Source organism: Haliaeetus leucocephalus, unplaced genomic scaffold (genome assembly GCF_000737465.1).
Source record: "Haliaeetus leucocephalus isolate CR32 unplaced genomic scaffold, Haliaeetus_leucocephalus-4.0 Scaffold217, whole genome shotgun sequence".
Classification (NCBI taxonomy): Eukaryota; Metazoa; Chordata; class Aves; order Accipitriformes; family Accipitridae; genus Haliaeetus; species Haliaeetus leucocephalus.
The window spans coordinates 142,855-163,856 of NW_010972653.1; the positions used below are offsets into that span (position 1 = coordinate 142,855).

The 21,002-nt window shown below is 41.9% G+C and overlaps 1 protein-coding gene across 1 annotated transcript; it reads left to right on the forward strand.

Moving 5' to 3' along the window:
* Positions 1 to 2,396: 2,396 nt before the first annotated feature.
* On the forward strand, positions 2,397 to 19,669 carry MATN3 (matrilin 3). Its single transcript, XM_010566737.1, has 8 exons — positions 2,397 to 3,003; positions 6,574 to 6,696; positions 7,185 to 7,307; positions 8,651 to 8,773; positions 10,679 to 10,801; positions 11,628 to 11,750; positions 15,635 to 15,742; positions 17,456 to 19,669. Exons 1-8 carry the CDS (start codon positions 2,397 to 2,399, stop codon positions 17,509 to 17,511), a joined length of 1,386 nt encoding a protein of 461 aa, XP_010565039.1. The 3' UTR covers positions 17,512 to 19,669.
* The last annotated feature ends 1,333 nt before the right edge of the window (positions 19,670 to 21,002 follow it).

Here is a 21,002-nt window from a genome sequence, read left to right on the forward strand (position 1 = left end):
GGCGGGCGGAGCGCGGAGGGGCGCCGCGGCCTCCCCGCCCGCCCGCCTCTCTCCCGCCCTCCTTCCCCCGCGGGGGGCTGAGGAGAGCCGCCCCGGGGGGGGACGACCCTGCGCGGCGGAGCCCCTCCTGCCTCGGGCGGTTAAATCCCAGCCCTCCCTTTCCTCAATATTCCCCCCCCCCCCTTTATTATTATTAATTTAAAGTTGATTAAAAAAGTGAAAAAGCAGTTTTCCTCCTCACCCCCACCCCAGCCCCTTCCCGGCTGGAAGATGGCTGAGGGGAGGCAGACGGGCCTGCGGGGGCCCGCGGACACCCCCACCCCCCCCTCGGCCAGGGAGGACGCTCCTTTTGGTGGCGTTTTAGGTGACAGCTCTTTGTCTGCCTGTGACATTGTCTGTCTGTGTCTGTCTGTGTCCCCCCAAACCAGCCCCCAACCCCGGCGGGGCGGTTCTGGGTGTCAGCAGAGGCGAGTTAAGTTCAGCGCTGAGGCGGTCGGTCAGGGAGAACCGGAGGTGGCCGTCAGGTACCGGCTGGGTTTTGGGGTCACCGGAGCGGGGAAGGGGTGGGTTGTCAGGGGGCTTGTGTGGGGAAGCGGGCTCCTCAGAGGGGGTGCCTGGGCTGCCGGCTTTGGGGGGGCTCTGCAGGAGGCTGGTGGTGAAGCTGGCGTCTGCCTCCTCGCTCCTAGCAGAGTGCTTGCCCTAAATTTGCCTCGTTTTTCTCTTGGAGACATGGACCAGCAGCAGATTGCAAATAATCCCAAATACCTGGCGGTGCGTATGCAAGCGGTAGCCCCGGTTTGTGCAGCGGGGGGGCTTTAGCCACTGGAATATGACATTTAGCGGTAGAAAAATCTGTTATGGAAAGGCTGTTTCCTTCCGATGTAGGTTGCTAGACGCGCTCAAGTCCTCCAGTTTCCTAGGTGCGTTTTGACCTTTCAGTGGCTGAGAACTGGGTCGTGCGCCTTGGGTGACGATCTCCCAATTATTTTTTTTTTTTTTTTTTTTTGTAGGACAAACACAGTATCTCTTTCACGTCTTAAGCTACCCATGCATGCACAACATTTCTTCAGGTTTTCTCAGCTTTCCAAAGGGCACAAAACCACTCTTCTAAGTCCTTGTGCAAAAACTGAGTTACAGGATGGTTGTAGAATTACATATGATATACCCGGGCGGGATCCTAGATTCGTCCGCTCCATTACTCTGTCCAAAGGCAAAATCAACTGCTCCCGTGTTTCCTGATGGAAGTAAGATCTATCTGTGCAATTTGATTTTTTCCCTCCCTTTTCTCTTGCACAAGAGAAAAAAGGTTTCTAATGCATTGAAAAAAAAGTGCTGTTTTCACCTCTACTTTTAAGAGACCTGTGAAGATTTTTTTTATTTTTTATTTCAGCTGGAAGGGAATAATAATAATAGCGAACTCAATAGTAACTGAGAGGTGTGTCAGGTTCCCAAAACAGCTCTCAGTGAGCATATTAAAACTGCTAGTTAATGCAGTGTTGAGCCAGAATGTCTCTTTTATAGAAGTACTCTGATTTTGGGTTGTCTGTTTTTCATCAACCAGCTGCACAAATCCATACCTTGAGGGTATGAACTAAGTACATGGTATTGTCAGCGTCAGGTCAGGATATCAGGACAGAGTGTAAGCTTAGGTCGCCTGCTGTCACTGTCTTGATTATTTTTTGTCTTCCTAGAAGTGATGCTTGTCTCTGATGTGAGCTGTGGCTTTTCTGTTTCTGTCTAGATCTATATGCCAGTGAGGAACTCTGGAAGCTAGAAATATGTGTGTAAATGTTCATTTTGACATGTAAAATTACTTTTTTCTCTGCTCTAGAAGCCTTAAAACGGTAACAACTTCTAAAGAAGCCTTTATCACAGCGTCGTCTGCATCTTTTTCCCATTGGCCTTTACTTCTTCTTGTGTACTTTGGATTGTGAATTACAAACAAGAAATAATTCCTAATCAGCATTCTATATTGTTACTATCCTAAAAATATTCTTAGGATCTGTTCACTATGTAATATAGCCAATTGTTTACCATTTTATTTCTGTAGCTCATAAAAATGGAATTCAGGCTTTATCTTTAAAAATGAAAAGTGAGTATGTTTATATATCATTGCTACACTTCTGCGATGGCTGTTACATGTGAACTACAACCCTTTGTTTCAAGGATAATTAGACATTTTGTGCGCTTAAATGTGGACCTATCTTTTAATGCTTAGAAGTGTTCAATTATTTATTACTTGTCAAAATTAATATTTAAGAATTTCTAACGTGTTGCTCACTATAATTTTAAGCCTCTTCCTAAAGAATCAAGAGTGCCAACATTTATCCAGTAGGAGTAGTTTGCCATGACAGCTCTCACTGCCCTAGGGTGAGAGCTCTGGTCCTGTGTAGGAGATGACTGAAGTGTTTTGTTTTCCTTCCTTCTTGACAGACACTGCCTGCAAGAACCGGCCCCTAGACCTCGTCTTCATCATAGACAGTTCCCGTAGTGTCCGACCTGAAGAGTTTGAGAAAGTGAAAATCTTTTTGTCAAAAATGATTGATACACTGGACGTTGGTGAAAGAACAACCCGTGTGGCAGTCATGAATTATGCTAGCACTGTCAAGGTAGAGTTTCCCCTCCGGACCTACTTTGATAAAGCATCTATGAAGGAGGCTATATCTCACATTGAGCCCTTGTCTGCTGGCACAATGACCGGCCTTGCCATCCAAACTGCCGTGGACGAAGTCTTCACTGAGGAAATGGGCACCCGGCCGGCAACCTTCAATATCCCCAAGGTGGTCATTGTCGTGACAGACGGACGACCACAGGACCAGGTTCAAGATGTGGCAGCAAGCGCCCGGACAGCTGGCATTGAGATCTATGCAGTTGGGGTAGACCGGGCAGACATGCAGTCCCTGAGGATAATGGCCAGTGAACCACTGGATGAACACGTCTTTTATGTGGAGACCTATGGTGTGATCGAAAAGCTGACATCCAAATTCCGAGAGACTTTCTGTGGTAAGGTGGTCAGTCCGAGAGGGTAGTGTGATTGGCTCCTTTTGGCTCCTGCTGTGGTTCCGCTCCCTAAGAAAGAACTTTTTCTTTTTGAGAAGTGTTATGTATCACATTTCAATATTTCCTTTGCCATCCACTGGGCAAACAAGCCAACGCTTTTATTCAGTGGAGGCCAAGTAATGACCTCTCATTTTGAATAGTGACTTTAGCATGCAGATAACAGACCTGATTTCAGTGGACCTTCTTGTGCAGTTGGTCCGATTTAGTGCAAGAGAAAGCACATCAATCTGGCCGGGATTTGGCTACGTATATTTACTGACTTGCCGACAGTGCACACCAGAGCTGTGCAGCCTGCTCATTTCTTTTCCCGTCTCGCTGGGGAGCAAGGAGGGTGGAAGTGTAGTACGGAAGGGCTCCTTATAGATTCAGAGTAGGAAAATCAGTGTGCAGGTGAACTGCCACTGTAGCTTGAGAAATTTGATGCAGGATGAAGTGCCCACACACCACGGCAGGTCATCTCAGGATGGGCTTTCACTCTGCAGGCATTGCTGGGCTTTTTCAGCATGCCGGACTCACACCTTTCTCTGTTTCTCTGCAACTTGATTTAGTCAGGGAACTGTGGGATTCGTTGAATTAGCTTCACTCTTTCAGGGCTTTTCTTGGAAAAATGTTGGATGTATATTTGGTTTGGGCTAGAACTCCACTAACAATGCTAGGCCAGTGTGGGTTGTGATTGTCATTTCCAGAAAAAAAAGGTCATGTATCTGGAGTATTTAGAACTGCCTATAGAGAGCTATGACACAGCCCTACTCACAAATCAAACGACAACTTTTTGACAATTAAAAAACTTGTATGAAGTAGATTTTTCTAGTAAATTTTTAAGGAAATCACTTGTAAAATAAGTCTCCGGCAAGTAACGGGTAAAATCAGGTGTAAAGAACATTATAAGAGAATTAAAATAACAGCCATTGCCTTGGGAACTTGGTTGGCAATGTGTTACTTCATTCTTTCAGAGCCTTACTAGAAATTACCACCATACCTTTTGAATACGTTTAGAGTGAATAGACCTCTTTTTCTAGGTATTAAATAAATGTGTAGGACCATCTGCAGACAGGACACTTTGCCTAGTAATTAACATAGGAGATGCCTTGAGGTTTGGCTTGACATCATGCTGTGTTGCTAATGTGACCAGATCCTCTCTCTGGTAGCTGGAAGTGGGTACAAGGGCCCACCTAGCTGGACAGGTATGTGTGCTGTGAACATAGCACTGATTTTCCACCTATGTTCTCGCCAAAGCAAGTCCTTTCATAGCACCAAAGAAAAATCTCTTGTTCTTAAGAGTAAACTTTCTGTTTATTGTGCCAAAGCATGGAAATTATGCCCCTACTAAGCTGGAGGATAAACCAAAGAGAGCTCACACATACGCACTTCCAGTGTAACTCTGAGTTGCCTGTGTGCAATTAGCCAGAATGTGTGGGATTCGTGAACAAGAACAAGGTAAAGGGAATAGTTTTAAAAAACATTCCTACAAACCGAATGAATCTAAGAGGGTCTTGTAAGGCAGTGTGGGTAAACTGGGTCTTTTCCAGCTCCAGACTGCTTTTTGGTCAGAAATCCAGACTCACCAGTGACAATTAGGATTTTCTTTGCTTTGGCCAAGGCAAGCAGATTTGTTTGTAGGGTGAACTGAAAACAGGAAAACTAATGTTCAGCGGCAAAATAGTTGGCTAAGATCAAGTTCTTGATGCATTGAGAGCATCATTCAACATGCCACCATCCTGGAGATGGAAAATCTTAGCCTTGAATTGGTGTCCAAGTCAGTGGAAGCTTGACTTTCCTGCCACAAAAATCTGACCATTTGAGTCTGAGCTTCTCAGTTATGCTTGAAAATATCACCCACAGATTTTGTTTGTAAGTCATGGAGATGAATTCTCTTTTTCCCAAGGGGGTAGCAGAGTGAAAAGATGCTGTCTTGGTTTGAGATTTGTTTTTACCAATGGAAAGACAAGACACACTTTCTCTTGGTCTTATTATGGGACATCTAAATCTTCCATGTTTTGAAAATGGGAAATGTTGCCTTGCATTCAGAAGTACATGACAAGATTCAAGCACTCTTGCTTCTCATTTCTTATCTCACCACTATTGCTTTGGAGTTTGATTTTACCAGTAGTCCATACCCATATTGTAACTACTCATCTAAGTCAAATTTCAGGTGGTAACAGACTTGTCTTCCCATTTTTCTCCTTTTCTATTTTGTTTCCTCCTTCTTTCTTTCCTTCCTTCCCCCTTTTTTCTCAACCTTTTTTTTCTCCTCCCTTCTCTCTCCCCTTCCCTTTTCCCCCTCATCTGAAAATCCTGTAAGTTCAAGTGAGTATCAAGGTTTCCTTTACAGTCTGCGGAAAGAAACAGGGGCATCCTGAGGTGACCAAAGAAATAGCACATCCAAAAGAAAGAAGAGTTGGTCAGAAGTTAATTAGTTGTGTAGTTAGACCATCTGTGAAGGAAAAGACTGTCAGCACACACAGTGCATTGCAGAGACAGCCCAGCATTACAACAGTCATTTTGTGTGCCCTGTCACCACAGCACACTTCTATCAGCTGCCATCCATCACGCTGCTTTTCCTATCTCTGGTTTCTGTTTTCTCAGTCTGATGAGATAGCCTTACTGTTTGCTGGGAAATTAGTTGGTCCCTGAAAATTGAATCTCATTTTGTAGTTTGCAGTTTCAGCTTCTCTGAAACGTCTCTTCTGAAGTTTTGACATTATTGCTGTACTGTCTTTCAATTAGGAGGTTCACGTGCCTTACTGTAGAAACTTTCCTCCACATCCCCTTTTGGTCTTGACTTTTTAAATCTGATTGATCAAGGCAGCTGCAGCCCTCACATACCCGTCTTGCACTGGTGGGTTTCTTTGCTGGCTGGTATATTTGGACCATCATTATGCAGACACTCTTTTCATCCCTGAGAAAATGGTGTGTTATCCTAGTGCCTCTAAGTAATTTTTCTCTTCCTCCTGGTCTTGATGCTCTTTCTGTTGCAGTTTTTATTTTATTTTATTTTACTTTCTGTTCCTTTTTGGTTTACATGGGAGTTTTGTACAGTGCAGCAGGAATTCATAAATCGGGTTGTATGCCAGCGAGCAGAAGTTAGTAAACTGCCAGACGGTGACTGACACATTTTGGGATTATTTCAGCTGGTTGTCTGTAATAGAAAGGGACTGGATACAAAAAGCCAGAAGGTCTTTTCATTGCCGAGTTCTATTTCCAGTGTAATGCTACTAAATGCTTAAAATCTCTCCCTTTTGCACCCTTTTCAATTCATCTTGTCGTTCTGCCACCTCAGGTGGTGAGTTATTTCAGTGCAGTTGTGCCAGTGTCATTTATGACCTCTTTCTTCTGGCTACAGAATGATGCAAAAGATGCCTGTAACTTTCTGTGGCAGTGACACAGTGCTGGCATTTACTACTACTAATCCAGCAAACAGTGCAAGATGTACTTTTGTGAGCATAAATTATTAATGACTGTTTCTTTCCTTTGGCATGACTGAAATGCCTTTTCTGTAAATGCCTTTTGTAGCTGCGAATGTGTGTGCACTTGGGACCCATGACTGCGAGCAGGTCTGTGTGAGTAACGACAGATCCTACCTTTGTGATTGCTATGAAGGCTATACTCTGAATCCAGATAAGAGAACCTGCTCAGGTATTACTCCTTCGGTAAATGTGTTCAACTAGAAAAAAATCACTTTTTAACACCATAATTGGATTTGAGAAGCTACTTGTGTACATCTGTTGAAACAGTGAACATCTGTCTCTCCTTCAATAATAATAAATCTAGTAATAAATAATAAATAAAAGTCTGCTGCAAGTAATGGTGAGTAGTTTCATAAATCTAATAATAAATAATAAATAGAAATCTGCTGCAAGTAATGGTGAGAAGTAGTTTCATTCCATCGCCATCCTTTTATTATGCCTACAGATCCATTCATTAGGGCCAGATGCCAAAACAAAGTCTTCAGATGTAGACACTGTATAGATATTTTCTCTGACCATTTACTCTAATTCCTTCAATTACTATTGCCATTTATGAGCTGATTCCAAATAGAAATATTTTCGAAAATGTGAATATGCACTCCATCCCAAACTACTTTTTATTAACAATGAATTGTTTCTCTAACATGCATCTTGTAGCTGTGGACATGTGTGCACCTGGCAGGCATGAGTGTGATCAGATCTGTGTGAGTAACAATGGATCCTATGTCTGTGACTGCTATGAAGGCTACACCCTGAATCCAGATAAGAAAACTTGCTCAGGTAAGAATTAAAGGCTTCTTTAATACGTGAAACTCATGGAGACATGGATGTGTTTTCTGTGAGTTACCTTCATTGTTTCTGATTGAAAAATTGCTTACAGACATCAACTCTTAAAATGAGAATTCACCTGTACACTTTCCCCTTGGTTCCAGTAACAGTAAAATTGCATTTTTCTTTAAACGCGTTTTCTTTAAATGTGGCACTTAGGGACATGGTTTAGTGGTGGACTTGGCAGCGTTAGGTTAACGGTTGGACTCAATGGTCTTAATGGTCTTTTCCAACCTAAATGGTTCTATGATTCTATTACAGAAATGCAATTTGGCACTTAAGTACCATTTTATGGTCTTCACAATACTTCATAAACATCACTTAGTCCCTGGGAGAGGATGAACCTATATTCCAGAGATGCCCACCAGCACCATGTCTCCATTGGAGAGTGAGTGCCACTAGTCCACAGGGAACTTAAAACCTGATGATTTTCCCCTGTCGTCTCCATCTCTCTTGTCGAAACTCATTCTTTTTTTACAGCTTGCTGGTTCTGCTTCCAAGCTGTGCAGGGATCTGCAATATAGCAACCCCCGTCTTTCTTACACTTGCAGCAGCTTCTTGAATTGTCACCCTGAAAAGTTAGCATATTATAAGAACTTTTTTCCCCCAAATACTTCTCTGGTGGTTTTTTTTTTTTTTAAATTCAGAAGTTTTGAGCAGCACCAGCCTTAGGGTAGCTATTTCATAACTGGTAAGTGCATCTCTCCCTTTGAGAGCACATAAGCATTCTTCTCACTGAAGTTTTCACTCTTCTTATTTCTGAAGAGAGAACATAATCTTCTAGTGCTCCTGCTTTTTTGTTTGTTTGCTTCTCACTAGCCTTTATATCTCTTTGCCATTTAATAGCATTTCTACATGTCATGCCTGGCTTTTTGTGCCTGCCTTCAGCTCATGGATGAAAGTATGAAGTTAAATTTGGATTCACCATAGTTACTGCTAATATTGCAAGAAACAGCTTCTGCCTTGACATGTGACAGGTTATTGCTCATCTCAGTATGGTGTTTTAGCTTCATCCTTACTGGGGATATTCAGGGCTGTTAGAATTGCAGATGAAAATCAGAACTGCGTGAGATGTGGTATAGTAATGTCTTGCTGTCCCAGTATCTGCCTCCTCCATTAAATAATTAGTAACTGGATTCAGTTGTCTGCAGCATAATATAATAATATAGTAGGGCACTGACTGAATCCTAATTTGAATCCTAATTAAATTGTATTTATAAATGTTGAAGCATTAAGACTCTTGAGTGTCTGGGAGGGATTAATAGGTTTCTTTTCTAAAACATGGTTCGCCACAGCCATGGACATGTGCGCACCTGGAAGGCACGATTGTGCACAAGTCTGTCTGAGTAATGACGGATCCTACAGCTGTGACTGCTATGAAGGATACACTCTGAATCCAGATAAGAAGACTTGCTCAGGTAAGACCTGATCAAAGAAATACTGTATTTAGCTAAAAGCAAGTAGCTTTTAAAAATCAGGTTAATTTATATTATTTTTCTGATGAATTATCCAAGAGTTTCTGTGCAGCTCCTGAAAACACAATGCAACTTTATTTCTTCATGTGTCCAGTAATAATTTGAGATGAGAATTCACCTGTACACTTTCCCCTTGGTTCCAGTAACAGTAAAATTGCATTTTTCTTTAAACGTGTTTTCTTTAAATGTGGCACTTTTACAGTTGTGAAGCTTGTAACTGCTGTTATTAAAATGCCATTTGGCATTACTCTGAGGACTTCACAATATTTTCCCACCCACGGAGCACGAATTGCCGTATCCACCTGAGAGAGGGGAAGGATAATATATTTGGGGGAATATGTGATGTGCACTACCTGTGCCAGAAACCTCTTCAACAAAGCAGCACAAGGGAATGAGATAAAGAAGAGCAAGGACTGTGCTGGGAGAGAGATTACAGTCTGTATCATCACAAGTGTGATCACTCTTTTCGGTAGATGTGTTTGAACCTTAAAAAATACTACAGCCTTAGAGCTCTAGAGGATGGAGGGAAACGTTCTTTCCCAGTGCTAGTCTCTTGTGGACAATAGGAGCATAGATGTAGCTAGTACTTAAGGATGTACATATAAGTATATAGTACCTACAAATGAATATGTATTCTATATTATTTTCACTTGATTAGGATTTGAACTTCAGTCTTCATTTCTTTGGATGTCTCACTGATGATTTATTTATGCAAAATCCTTTTTTTCACTTCCATCATAATCCCTTTCCTTATGAGATTTTGTCTGACAAAGTGCTGAACCTCAGCTTCGAATTCCAGGAGGTTCCTAGGCAAATCTCTCCAGTTAAATCATATATGTCTCGCATCTCAAAGAGGTGAAGCCAGAGGGCCTTAATATTTCTTCCTGCCTAGTTTAGGAGCTGATTTTGTAAATACAGTTCTTAAGATTAACTCTCACCTGGCATTATATAGACACAGTAAACATCTGTGAGGGAATGTGAATTAAGTTAGGAATCCCCTTTGGAAGTTGAACCCTGAACCTCCTTTCATAACACTGATTCTCCCCCAGCATAGTCAAATTTCAGATTATTTCCCTAATATGCTTGCTTTTTTTCTCTTTTGAATCTCATTTTGCAATAGGCTGCTAATGATTTCTCAACCATCCAGGTCTTTGTGATATAATAAAAATAGTCTAGGTCCAGGAGGGAGTCTTTTCTTTTTCTTTCTTTCTTTCTTTCTTCTTTTTCTTCCTCTTCTTCCTCTTCTTTCTCTTCTTTCTTTGCTTGTGCCTTACTGAACCATCTTACTGCAAAGATATCCAAATATAGAAACTCCTTCTCAGCTTGGCCTTTCAGAGTTGACGTGTTAAATTTGGCAGAAAACATCAGCCTCACACATCAAGTGCCCACTTTGTAACTGGCAGTGGGTGCCACGTCTCTTTTTTTCCGCAGCCATGTATACTCTTCTGTTTATGGTCTTTTCACTCCATAAACCAGTGTCTTATCCCACTCAATTACAGCTGAAATAATGCCAAATAGTCTTTAAATCCAGATATTTGTTCTCTGAAATTCCTTTGGATAATTATTTTGTAACTGGGTCACTGCTAGTTTGGTTCCTTTTGCAATCTGTTACAACTGCAAAGAAGTGTTGCCAGTGTTCCAAAAATCATATTAATTTTGTGATGTTGGTAGCCAGATAAAAACATGCTCTGTATACCTTACCATGGCTAATAGCGTGCTGACATGCAATAAAACCGTCCTGTTTTGAATCTAAATGAAGATTTGTTTGCAAATGGGAATTACTAGCATCAACTAAACTGAAGTTTGGCTATTGGCTAATATTATTCTCTTCTCAAATGCCTTCCTCAGCTGTCGACGTGTGTGCACCTGGAAGGCATGACTGTGAGCAGGTCTGCGTGAGAGATGATCTGTTCTATACCTGCGACTGCTACCAAGGCTACACCCTGAATCCAGACAAGAAGACTTGCTCAAGTAAGAGCAGATTGCTGTTCCCTATCCCCCTATACCTTCCCCAGCTAGGTACATGTATTGAAATAGCTCTCATTAGCAGGTTAATGTATTTGGATCTGTTTGAGAAACTTACATGTGCATTCAGGTGTTTTAAGACAGTTCTACATCTCTCTGCCTTTTCCACTTTGAGCAATATTTAGAGATATAAAGCACTTTATATGCAACAATGCTAGTAACTGCTTACCATTTGATCTTTCTTTATCATCTTATAACTAAGGCTTTCACTGTATTTTTAAAAATTATGCAACATTCAGCAAACCCAGAACTGAGAAATAATTGAAGCGAGAAGAGCTGGGGTTAGTCACAGTTACACACTTTGCAGTACTGTGGAAACTACAGGAGACAGCTTGAGGTGATGTCCTCCCCTCCAGGCTGAGTTTCATTTTGCTGTTTGTTTCTTTAGCTTCTCAATGACTTTGTGTTATAGTAAAAATGTAATCATATTACAAGTGCTTCTTTCCATCCCGGTCTCCTTACTGTGAAGTTACTGTATACTGGAAACTTTTCCTTGCGTGTCTTTGGAGGTGATCTGGCACTTCACATCTGGTGGGGTTAGGCAGCTGTGGTCAGGGTGAGCAGAGTGTACAAAGTAAGGACTGAGGGAGACCCCAGTAAGGCAGTTAGTTCATGTCACTGCTCCAAGGCAAGATCAGTTACACATCTCAGTAGTTGCTGGTAAGATTCACGTAGGATAGGCTCCTAGCATGGAAAAGCATTGCCATTGGGAAGCATTAAAAAAATGTTATCTTGTTTTTGGATAACTGTTTCTCCAAAATGCATTCTGTAGGAACTGAGGTATGTGCACCAGGAACCCATGACTGTGAGCAGGTCTGTGTGAGTAATGGTGGATCATATACCTGTGACTGCTATGAAGGCTTTACCTTAAATCCAGATGAGAAAACATGCTCAAGTAATTAATGTGTTTTTTTTCTAAATATATTTCTTGAAGTACCTCTCTTGAATAAATCCTTTTAATCTGTTTGACAAACATTCTAACAACTCATAAACTCCCTGAAAGTATAATCCCTTTTCATTCTTTTCTGCCTGTTTCCACTAATGTTTTGAGCTAGTTTCATCCTTCTTGTTTAGTTATAGCAGTAACTGTATTTAAAACGACAGTTGACTCTTACCTATCACCACACATTTAAGGACTTCACCGTATTTAAAAAAAAAAATTGTTATAATCTGCATTTCCTCATGAAATGGGAATAAGTGGGGGGATTGGTAAGGCAGGGTTCTGGGGCATCTGTCTCTGGGGCATGGGACTCAATTGTGTACCAGCATTCAGAGGATGGCAGAGGCCAGAGGGGAACAGAACTAGGGTCAGAAGAACTACTGCAATGCTAAACCGTATGTTCTTGTCCATTCCTCCAAGCTAAGAGGGGCAGGCATGAACTCACCAACTGTCTTACCTTCAGATGGGCAATGATGGCATCAGCTGTTGGCAGAACCTCTGCACCATTTGATATGGGATCATAAGTAAAGTTGGGTTGGAAGGGACCTCAGGAGGTACCTAGTCTGATCTCTGGTTCAGAGCAGGAATAACTTGCCATTACATCAAGTGGCTAAAGACCCTATGTAAGAGCAAAGTTATAAAATAGGTGGATATAGCCAAACATCATCTGCAAAAATAGTAATTTTTTTGTAGATCTGGACTTAAACATAAATGGCGTGTAAAAACACAGCTGTAGCATGTTTTGTATGACTTGCTGGGCATCTCAGTGGCAATGGGAGTGTCCAGGATTTTGAATATCAAATACTGGAAGACTGTAAATTTCACAGAAGGACTGTAGAAGATTTCAGGGTACCCTTGGGCAGTTGCCAAAGTTGGTTGGAAAAGTAATTTTGTTAAAACAGACATAATCCAAGGAGGATCTGTATCTGTCATTGGAGAATTTAAATGCAAACATAAAAAAATTAACTGGTAGTTGGTTGGAAACCAACGATGTTGGTGTGATATTTTGAACTGGCCTTCCTCCAGCTGACTCTTGAACAGCTCTTCTTTGTGCATTGACCATAAAGCCAGTGGAACGTTCCAAAGAAGGGAGCTGAACAAATACAGGTTCAGTGGAATCAAGGGGACACCAGTTTCAACATTGGCTCTAAGACAAATGAATTTCTGCACTGCTAGAAATGAATCTGTTCATAGATTTTGCAGTTTCCCTGCAAAATGGAAATATCAATGGCATGATTGATAAACAAAAAAAGAAACCAAAACAATTCAGAAAAAAAGAGAAATTGTATCCAGGTACAGTATTTCTGTTGTTTTACTGTTATAATGCTCACATGATGTGTTTGCCATTGATCAGCTATGCATTTATATATCTTCAGAAAAAATCATTCAATCATCTGCTATCATTGCCTTTGCAAGCAATGTAAAAAAACCATGTATAAAGAGACAGGTATTGCATACAAGTAATACTTCTTGATAACTTGTTGAAAGGGTATTTCATAATTGTAGGCGTTCTTTTAAGAAGGCTCTGCCTTTGGAAACTTACTATTCTGGTCTCAGATGTAGATGGTAATCTCACTACAGTACCTGTGCTTCAGTAGCTGTTGATATATTTGTTCTTATTCTGTCACAAGTGGTGCAGCTTGCCTTAATCCCTATTTTCTTTATGGAGTAGGTGAGGTTAAATTGTCTTTCATGTAGCTAAGAACTCAGAGCCATCAGCTGATGCCTGACATTATTATACCACACTGAAATTATAATCTCTCTGAGCCCTTTGTGATCATCCCTGGTTTTGTGGTGGATTATGGAGAAAAAGGAATTCTTGAGGACAGCTGGGACTGGTCCCCTCTAAGTCTGGAAGACTGAGGGCAAGACCTAGGAACAGATTTAATGGAACCACTGTAGAGTATGGCAATGCTTGCTTTCTCTTTCTTAAGAGACTGATGACTTCTCTGTCATACTAACTGGCTCCTCCATTAATATTGCTGTGCCTTTCTACTTGATTTTAAATTCATTTAGGCGTATTTGAATGTTGTTGTTCCCGCCATCCATATTCATGTGACATTGGAATGGACTTGTGTTCACACTTCTTGAATCAAAAATGATACTCCCTATGCATGCATATTGCCAATATTACAAACTTGTAGGGTGATACACATTGATGACTTAGCTGAACATTTATTGCTTAGTATTTAAAATTAACACGTGTTCCTGCTTTCATTTTTGTATTATTTACCAAGTGGTAAATTAAATTCTCCTAATTCTTTCCCAGGCTGAGACTTAGGTATCTAAATTCTACCCACATCTTAGAAGTTGATGCAAACTGACCAATTTCTGACACTGACTGACTGTATCTGCCTAAAATCATGTGCCTTCCTGCTTGGCTTGCAAAACTCCTGGAGGCTTAACTTTGGACTAAGAGATTCTCAGAAGTGCTGTGTTTGGGAGGGATGGGTACTTGTCGTGGTTTCAGCCCAGCTGGTAACAAAGGACCACGCAGCCGCTCACTCACTCCTCCCATCCCCCTCCGGTGGGATAGGGGGGAGAATCGGAGGAGAGAAAAGGAAAAAAAAACGGAACCTCGAGGGTTGAGATAAGGGCAGTTTACTGGGACAACACAAAAAAATAGAGAAGTTACAACAACAACGGTACTAATAAAAGAATATACAAAACGAGTGATGCGCAGTGCAACTGATCACCACCCGGAGTGCTCCACCAATTCCCCCATGAAAGCCCCCCAGCCCGCTCCCCAGTTATATACTGGGCATGATGTCACATGGTATGGAATAGCTCCTTGGCTAGTTCAGGTCAGCTGCCCCGGCTATGCCCCCCACCTCCCAGGTTCCTGTAAAAATTAACTCTATCCCAGCAGAACCCAGGACAGTACCCCAAATGCCATTGCAATCCAGCTTTCACAGGGCAGCAGCCTTGATTTTGTATAGATAGATAGATTTAGATTCTGTTTATGTACATTTAGATATGAGGAAGAAATCCTTCACTGTGAGGGTGGTGAGGCACTGGAACAGGTTGCCCAGAGAAGCTGTGGATGCCCCATCCCTGGCAGTGTTCAAGGCCAGGCTGGATGGGGCTTTGAGCAACCTGGTCTAGTGGAAGGTGTCCCTGCCCATGGCAGGGGGATGGACTAGATGACCTTTAAAGGTCCCTTCCAACCCAAACCATGTTACGATTGTATAATTCTTCTGAAGAGAAGCCCAGCAAATTAGTCATGGCCTTAAATACATCTAATTGAATAGGTTCTGTTTGCAGTGATGCCAGTGGCCTTCCCGTGTGGATAGTCTGATGGTCAAAGTACTAATTAGAAGATGGAGACCTGGACTGCAGGTTCTTCTCAGTCTGCATCACCTGAACACACTCATTCTACTTCCCAGGGTGCCCTGCCTTTTGGGATGGGGGATATTCTGGATGAGAGGGAAAGATAACAGGCAAAGGGAAGATTCACTCTAGTCTAGCAATTACAGTTGATGGGGGAGGCTGGTTGGTCCCTGCATCCAGGCCTCTTTTTATATTTTGCTCAGTATTGTTCTAATTTAAAGAGTATAGAGGATCCAGGTAGGCAGGCGAGGAACTCCCTGCTCTGCCTTCTCCTCGGTTAGAGCCAAGCTCTCTCTTGCCTGTCGTGTTTCTGGACTGTGACACTCATGTCTCTGGGTACACACCAGCCCCTGTTCACTGCCGTCCCTCCTTGCCAGCTGCCCTGGGTTGCAGTACTTGCTGTAATCTCACAGCATGAGTTCAACTCCTGTTGCAGAATCTAGCATTTTCCTGGGATTTAAATGTTCGATAATTGTCATAAATATTCTAAATGCTGGTTTCTCTTTCAGGAGCCATAATGAGCAGCCTCGTAACAACTGAAGAGTCATGTAAGTGTGAAGCCATAGCTGCCCTGCAGGACTCAGTCACCTCACGCCTTGAAGCTCTGTCCACAAAATATATCCTTTTTCTTACATGATCTTCTGCATTCAGCTCTTTACTGGTATTTTAAAGGTAGCTGTTTTGATATAAGCCAGGGAAGGATATACAAAACCAGAAAGTATTTTCATGGTGATTTTAGAAATGTTATGGAGCAAAATCTCGGGTTGTTGCAAATACCACTATGTTTTCACATTTCATTGAAGGGCTTTAGTATCAAGATACAGATAAAATGCATATGCCCACATCTCCTAGATTATATATGCTATGTTGAACATCAAGCACTGCTCTATTCTTCCAGATGACTTTTACAGTTACAGCAAATGCTCAGTTTTGAGCCCTCCTATTATGTCCCAAAATTTTCAAGACAACGTCACAGGCAGTGTGACAACAGTCCCATTAGCTGGGATATTCCTCTGCGTCCCACCCCTGCAGGCAGGCACTGTCCCAAGCAATTTTCATGCACCTTCTTCTTTTCCGTGAAAATGTGCTAGCTCATTAATATCCAGCTGCTGGGATATATCAGAATGGGCGAGCTGCGAGGCAGGGTGCCAAGGTTGGAGGCACTAGGCAAGCCTTGGGTCCATGGGACATCCAAGGTGCAGGATGGTGGGTGCCAGCAGTGCTGCGCTGGAATTTGCCAGCTTCATTTGCTGCAGTGCAGCGCTTGCGGCAGTGAAGAGAAATGTGGTCAGCCCCCAGATTAGACGTTTCACAAACATGTGGGAGAGAAAAAAACCAGCAAAAAAAGAGAAAGCGGTCAACTCTGTGGTACCACAGCAAACCTGAATGCTGGAATAAATGCCCTCAGATGGCATGGCAGGAACTAATAACTGGAAGTTAAATTTGGGCAAGCTGTGATTCAATATAGGGCACAATTTTTAGAAGTTAGAGTGGTTGATGACTGTTACAATTTACCAAGGATTGTGGTAGATTTTCATCACTGGAAATTTTTGAGACTGCATGCTTTTTTCTGTAAAAGGTGCTCTTGTTCAAATAGGAATTGATTTAGAGGAGCACTATGTCTGTGGTTGTCATCCTGATCCCTGGGGCTTCAAAATCAAGGAAGAGTGGGGTATGTAGGATTAATCAAAGGAGGAGAGCAAACTAGAAGTTTTATATGTGAACTCATCATTTATACAGATAAATTATTTTTTCAGTTTGCCAAAGTTGCTGAAAGCCAAATGAAAACTTCTGCCAAAGACACAAGACTTTCACACTTCTTGAATAAATTCAGAGGTTTTTTTTATAAGATCTAACTGCAAATCCCTCTTCTTGCAGTGTGCTTGGAGTTCAGTTTATCTGCCTGGGGAAGGTGAAGGGAAGACTAATTTTCCTTGGATTATAATATATAATTCCAGGGCATCTAAGTAGTTAAAACTGAACACCAAGATAATTAAACCTATAATGTCATCTCAATAGTAGCCCATCCTTCGGGGAACAATCTTTCTGCCCCAAAGAGCTAATGTTAAGCAAGAAAATGCCGTGGTTTCAAGTTAGGAATATTCTTTATTACTAAGAACTGAGGCTTTCTTTCAAAGTTATTCTTTGGTGGGCAATTTCTATCCCTAGTGTCCTTTCAAGATCTCTAAAATGTTTTGAAATCTCTGGTTCAAGCATGTATTGACCTCATTTAGAAAGCAGACTGTTTGTTGAAAATACAGCAATGAGAAAGACTATAAATAAACCAAACCTTATAGCCACCTATTATATTGTCCTTAACAACTGTCCACTAGATGAAGTATCTGAGAAGCTGCAGGCATATCAAGGCAGACAGCAGGTTGTCTGAGCTATCATTCTACTTAATTTTAAAATAACCTTTCAGAAGCAGTCCTTTTTATTGTGTTCAGCTAGCTTTATTTTGTTGCACAGCTTACAAATCAACAGTTGGTTTGTTATTATTGACAAATGTCAGCAAGACTTCAGGAAGACAACTGTCTTGAAAATACAGTGACCCTGAGGATCTTCATGTACAGTCACTTTATAACCATAAAGCTACCTATACCTGCTGTGCTTCAGTTTGTACTACAAGTAGTACAGCAGGTACTGCTGTTCTGCAGTAACTGCATTTTTATTCTCTTATTTAAAAGTAAATACAGAAAAAATGAATGGATACAGTATATCACATTATATAAAACTGTGAAATGGCAAGACGAGTAAAAAATGTGCCTATGTCTTCTGTCCATTAAATGGGAAAGTTAGTTGGGATCTTGTAACTTATTTTAATAAAATAAAGTATGATAAGCACACTGATGTTGGAAGATTTTTGTATACAACTTAAAGGATGTGTGTTATGAAATAAAGGGTTTAACAAAAACAAGGTAGCAAAACCCCAAAGATAAAGGAGGCACAAATGGAAGAAATGCACAGAATTAAACAGGATGCTATCCCCAAGTTACTTAGTTCGAAAAAGAACCATTTGATTTTAAAACCTGCAAGTCCTTGTTAATATAGATGAAAGGTTTAATAGTAATTTCAAGTATTAATAATGTTGTTTAACACTCAGAAGGATGAAAGATGTCCCCCAGTTTAAGGTTTTTATCCTGCGAGATTTACTTATGTTATTAGTCAGTCATTCCTGTTGTCATACCATGGACTTTACTGAGACTACATATGCCAGTTGGGCTTGCAGGATGAAACACAAAAGCTAACAATTTAAAAATTTAATTATTAAAGGAATCCACTTGTTTTGCACACTTGGCATTTATAATCATCCAAATGCTTTAGAGACTAAAAAAATAAATTTGAAGATTAAGTCAAAACTATTATTATTATTTATTTTCTTTCTAGAATTGAAAAATCCATGTAGAGCTTTGCAATATAATTACACAAAATATTGTATCAGTAGCTGGTACATCAAGGGCATATTATAACATCTGTGCTTGCTTCATGCCCTGCACATAATAGATACAAACAATTGCAAGGAAAATCGGTGGGCAGAAGTTCAGTTGTCATGTTTACTGCACATGCCAGTGAGACTTCAGGTATGTCTATACAGTAATGTTAAGTTAGAATATAATACTAAATACCATCGGTGAACATGGGACACAGTTTCAGCAAGGGCTACAAATGAGATCATAAACTCTCCAAGACTGCTGGACTGGTCTGTTGTTGATATTTTGTGATGTGTCCCCACAATATTAATTTTCTGTAGTTCAATTAAAGTTAGCATGGGGCAACCTAGCTATGCTACACTTACTTCCTCAAAGTGCTGTGTATGCATACTTTTTCTGTAAGTCATGGAGTTCTGTATCCAGGACTTTGCTTACTTTTATGTCTTCTGCTTAGACTTGGGAATTAAACAAGGATTTACAGGGCCAGAAGTATGCCTTGGCCTCCGTAATTGGTAAGAATAAACAAGTTGTAAATCTAATGCAAGACTTTCCAACTTCTTGGCAATTGGGAGTAGATGACATCAGTCCCATTTACACTAAGGCCAGCTGTCAGATGAAATGTATAATTTTATATGATAGTGGAAAATCGTCCTGGAGGCCAGATGTGACTTGCAAGCTGTCAGCTGGGCAGGTTTTCTTTAACGCGTTAGTATTCATAACTCCATTTTATGTTACAAATGATAGTGTTTACATTCAATTTCTCTGAGCAGTTATCTTGTCTCGCTTTGTGTTTGTGAGCACCAGGTAAAATTCCAAGGGGATATAAGCGATTTCTTTAAAATAGGACATACCAGCATGTCCTACTGACTGAACATTTTTATTTTAAAGGTAGATGTACTTTTTGATATGGAATGAGTAATTATACTGTTTTAATTATTGGGGCAGTAGAACTTTAATGCAGAGAACTGTTATGGAAAGAACTAAATTTGATTTTTTGGATGCTATTTTAAAATTATTTTTATTCTGAATAGAATAGAGTAGAATAGAATAATATTTCAGTTGGAAGGGACCTACAACAACGTAGTCCAACTGCCTGACCACAGGCATTTTCTAAATGACCTTTAGCTCTCTTACCTAAAATGCTTACTAGGGTTCAGCCAGCTTTGCTTTATAGTTCTGTCTTATGTATGTGCTTCCAAGTTGGCCTCAGTCAAAAAGCTGGATTCAGTGCTCCTCACTGTTGTATGTTCATGTAACTTGAATAAAATGATCTGATGATAACCTGTGTCTGGTTCTATCTCTCTGCATTTCCAGATAGCCTCTCTGAGAAGAGGGGAATATGCTGAACTTGAGGAGATTCAAGTTTGAGAACTTGGCTTTGTCATGATTCTCCTTTGACACTGAACAAATTGCTTATATTTCAGTGTTTGTGTTGTGGATAAATGCACTGTGGAACGCTTAGCTGCTATGAAAGCAAGGGGAATGCCCTGGGAGACATGGCACTTCCATGCTTCCGGTAAGAAGCACACGACTTTTTAGAGCAGAATGCACAAGACACAGGACAGACTGTCTTCTGTACATCTCCCACCTTCCTCTTTTCTGTCGATCAGCTGCAAAACAGCTCTGGTATGGAAAAATATTTATTTTGCAGCTGGGTCCAACCTAGCCTGGAGTCAGTACTGCAGAGCCAGGCTGTTCCTGAAGCCCCTCGCACACCTCCTGTGGGCACAAATCCGGGCTCGATCCTTCCCTCCGGACTGCTCAGTGTCCGAGAGCTTTGTAACAGCAGCCGTGGCGCTTGCCTATCCTCTCTGACCCCCTGAATCAAGGCATTATTTATTCATCCGTGTATGCGAGCGACTGACTGACCAGCCCTGGCTGCGGGCGCAGGCAGCACCTTCTGAGGGAGCAGCAGGAATGGCGTCCAGCGCCTGCGGCCTCAGCCACAGCCACCGGTTTCCTCAGTGAGCAGCGACGCCTGGGGCAACTCGGAGAACGTACTGATGTCAGTTGCACTAAAAACACTGCGTGCAAACACTCCGGGACTCGCAAGCTTTCGGATCTTCCTCCATGTAAAAGCAGAGCGACCTTTTATTAATCAATTACCCGTGCTTCCTACCCAAGCTGAGCACGACCGTTAACCACTGTGCCGGGGCGGGCAAAACCCCCCAGCCCACCTCCCCGCTCAGGGGCCCATCCTCCGCCGTCCCTGCCGGCTGTCAGGCGGTCTGTCAGGCAGGGAGGGAGGGAGGGAGGGAGGGACGGACGGACGGCGCCTCAGGGCTGCCGCCGCCTCAGCCGCCGCCTGAGGGGCGGCAGCACGTTAACGGCGCCTTTCTTCTCCCGCGCCCGGAAGTAGAGGAGCGCGGGCCCGGGGGGGCGGGAACTTCCGGCGGCGGTTGCCAGGGTGACGCGGTTACCAGGGAGGCCGCGCTGGGCCCGCCAT